General features: G+C 55.5%; 1 protein-coding gene across 1 annotated transcript; it reads right to left on the bottom strand.

Annotated features, from left to right (window-relative positions):
• LOC125556068 lies at window positions 1-1,094 on the bottom strand. The gene is made up of 2 exons (XM_048718869.1): window positions 752-1,094; window positions 1-648 (listed from the first exon to the last, which is right to left on the bottom strand). The coding sequence occupies exons 1-2, from the start codon at window positions 987-989 to the stop codon at window positions 206-208; spliced, it is 681 nt and encodes a 226-aa protein (XP_048574826.1). The 5' UTR covers window positions 990-1,094; the 3' UTR covers window positions 1-205.
• Window positions 1,095-2,168: the final 1,074 nt, after the last annotated feature.

The following is a 2,168-nucleotide window of genomic DNA, read 5'->3' as shown; positions in this document are numbered from 1 at the left end:
GGAGAAATGAACGGACTATATTAATTTCTGAAGTGTTGTAAAAGAGCTCAATTTTGAACAAACAATCTCCATACGCACACGACAGCGCACACCACAACGAGCGATGCATCACTGGTTTCAAACATAAGCTGCTTATTTCGCAAAAGAAGAATGGGAAATGAGTACACGAAAAGGGAAAAACGCACTGAAGATCGGTTTGGGCCGGTCACTTCTGATTTTTCGGTGAGGCGCCATTACCTTGGGCGGCATTGTTTGAGCTCGGCTTGTCTTGGGCTGGCGTGTTCTGGGCCGTGCTTTTCTTCCCAAACCCGACTGGTTTTTTTATGCCACGGTTGTCGGCTTTGCCGATGGTAATCTCCAGCATCCCGGCCTTGAGCTCCGCGGTGACGTCCTCGCTGTTGTATTCCTTGGTCATGAGAAGCCTGACGTGGAAGGAGCCCACCCCGTGCACCTCCACCGGCGGTTCCTCGCGGCCGCCGGCCCCGGTGCGAGGCTTCCTCTTGATTTCGAGCATGTCCTCGCCGGCGGTGATCTCGAGGTCGTCCTCGGAGAGCCCGGGCACCTGGAGCCATATCTTGACGTGCTTCTCCTCCTCCTTGATGTCCCACCGCTCCTTGCTGTCCGGCGGTTGCACAGGGTACAGCAGGGCTGAACACACACACACACACACACATAGACTTCAGATTTCAACAGCTGTGAAGGAGATTATTTGACATGCATGAAGGATGAATGTGGAGTGCGTTTTACGCACCGGTGGGGGGAATGCTGAACGCCGGCAGCTGTTTCTCCGGGTGAGCGCGGAGTACCACAGACGTCGGCCGGCAGCACTTGACGGCGAGAGAATTAGCGAACGCCGTCGCTGCCGCCGGCCTCCAAGAGCGGCTGGCCGGCGTGCCGGAAGAAGACGGCAGAACGGGCGAGCGACTCATAGTCATAGGGGTGTAAGACGCAACAACCGTCGACATTAGACCTGCAATGCTAACTTGCATCTATCACTGGCTTGTCCTGATGCTGGATCGGAAGAGTAATGCGAGAACTATCTATGAAGAAGGCTGAAAGTTGGTTTAATGTATGCCAATTCTTGGCTACTAGTGTGAGGCCGTTCGAATTTATACTACACATATGGAAGCGTATGCATAGAGCGAGGTAGCAGCACTGCAGGAGTGTCGGCTGGCCGTTCCATGAATAACCTTTGCTTGTCGGGTAAGGAGGGAATAAAGAGAAGAAAACAGATCGAGCCGACCGGGACGCTGGTAGGTAAAGTGATGATTCTTCGCGTGCGTGGATACTAATCTTGATGATACAGCGAACTAAGCATATATAGCTCAAGGTGGTTAGGTTTTTTGTGGTGAGCCCAGGGTTCAAGTCCTAAATTTTGGCATTAGTGTTTGCATTTTCTGGATTTATTCTAGTCTTCTCGGCGATCGTTGAGTATATTGTGTACCTGTATATTTGTGTGTAGGGTCCACCTCCTGTTTCCTTGTATAGTTGAGGTTGTGACCCACATCTGTACTTATATATACGTGTCTGGTGCACCGATCAATACATCGAGATTGCACAGCCCATAACGTGTCCTTCTACATAGTATCTATCGCAGCACGATTCTAAACCCTAAAGCCGCCGCTGCCTCCCTCCCGGTTGCCGTCGCCGCTGCTGGTCGCCGCCGCCTCTCCCCACCACCTCCGCCGCCGCCGCCGCCTCTTCCCGAGGCCGCCGCCGCCGCTTCTCCTGCTTCCGCCCGTGCCCTCCCTCTCCCACACCCTTCCCTACCACCCGCGCCGCCCCCTTCCCTCCCACCCGTGCCGGACCCGCTCCACCCCACCTGCCACCTACGCTGCCGCACCTCCCAGCCCGCGCCGCAACCCGCCCCGCGGGTCCCAAACCCTAACCCTTGCCATGAGCTCCTCCTCGTCCACCGTCTCCAACCCGTTCGCCGGTCCCGATGTCACTCTCGTCCGCGACCTCAACATCCATGAGCGTGTTCCGGTCAAGTTTGATCACACCACCGCGTCCTACTCCGCCTGGAAGCGGTATTTTTCGCTTGTGTTCCATGAGTACCTCCTGCACGACCACGTGGACGGCACCGTGGACTCGGCGCTCATGATCAATGACGAGGAGTGGATGATCCTCGACGCCACCATCATCCGCTGGTTCTACCTCACCATCTC

This window comes from Triticum urartu, chromosome 5 (genome assembly GCF_003073215.2).
Source record: "Triticum urartu cultivar G1812 chromosome 5, Tu2.1, whole genome shotgun sequence".
Classification (NCBI taxonomy): Eukaryota; Viridiplantae; Streptophyta; class Magnoliopsida; order Poales; family Poaceae; genus Triticum; species Triticum urartu.
Note: the sequence above shows the minus strand (reverse complement) of the source record. Positions and strands in the feature narration are given on the sequence as shown.

Coding starts and splice junctions, on each gene's coding strand:
- LOC125556068 (XM_048718869.1), bottom strand. CDS start 989: ATGCAAGTTAGCATTGCAGGTCTAATGTCGACGGTTGTTGCGTCTTAC. Junction 649..751: donor GTTCAGCATTCCCCCCACCG/GTGCGTAAAACG, acceptor GTGTGTGTTCAG/CCCTGCTGTACCCTGTGCAA.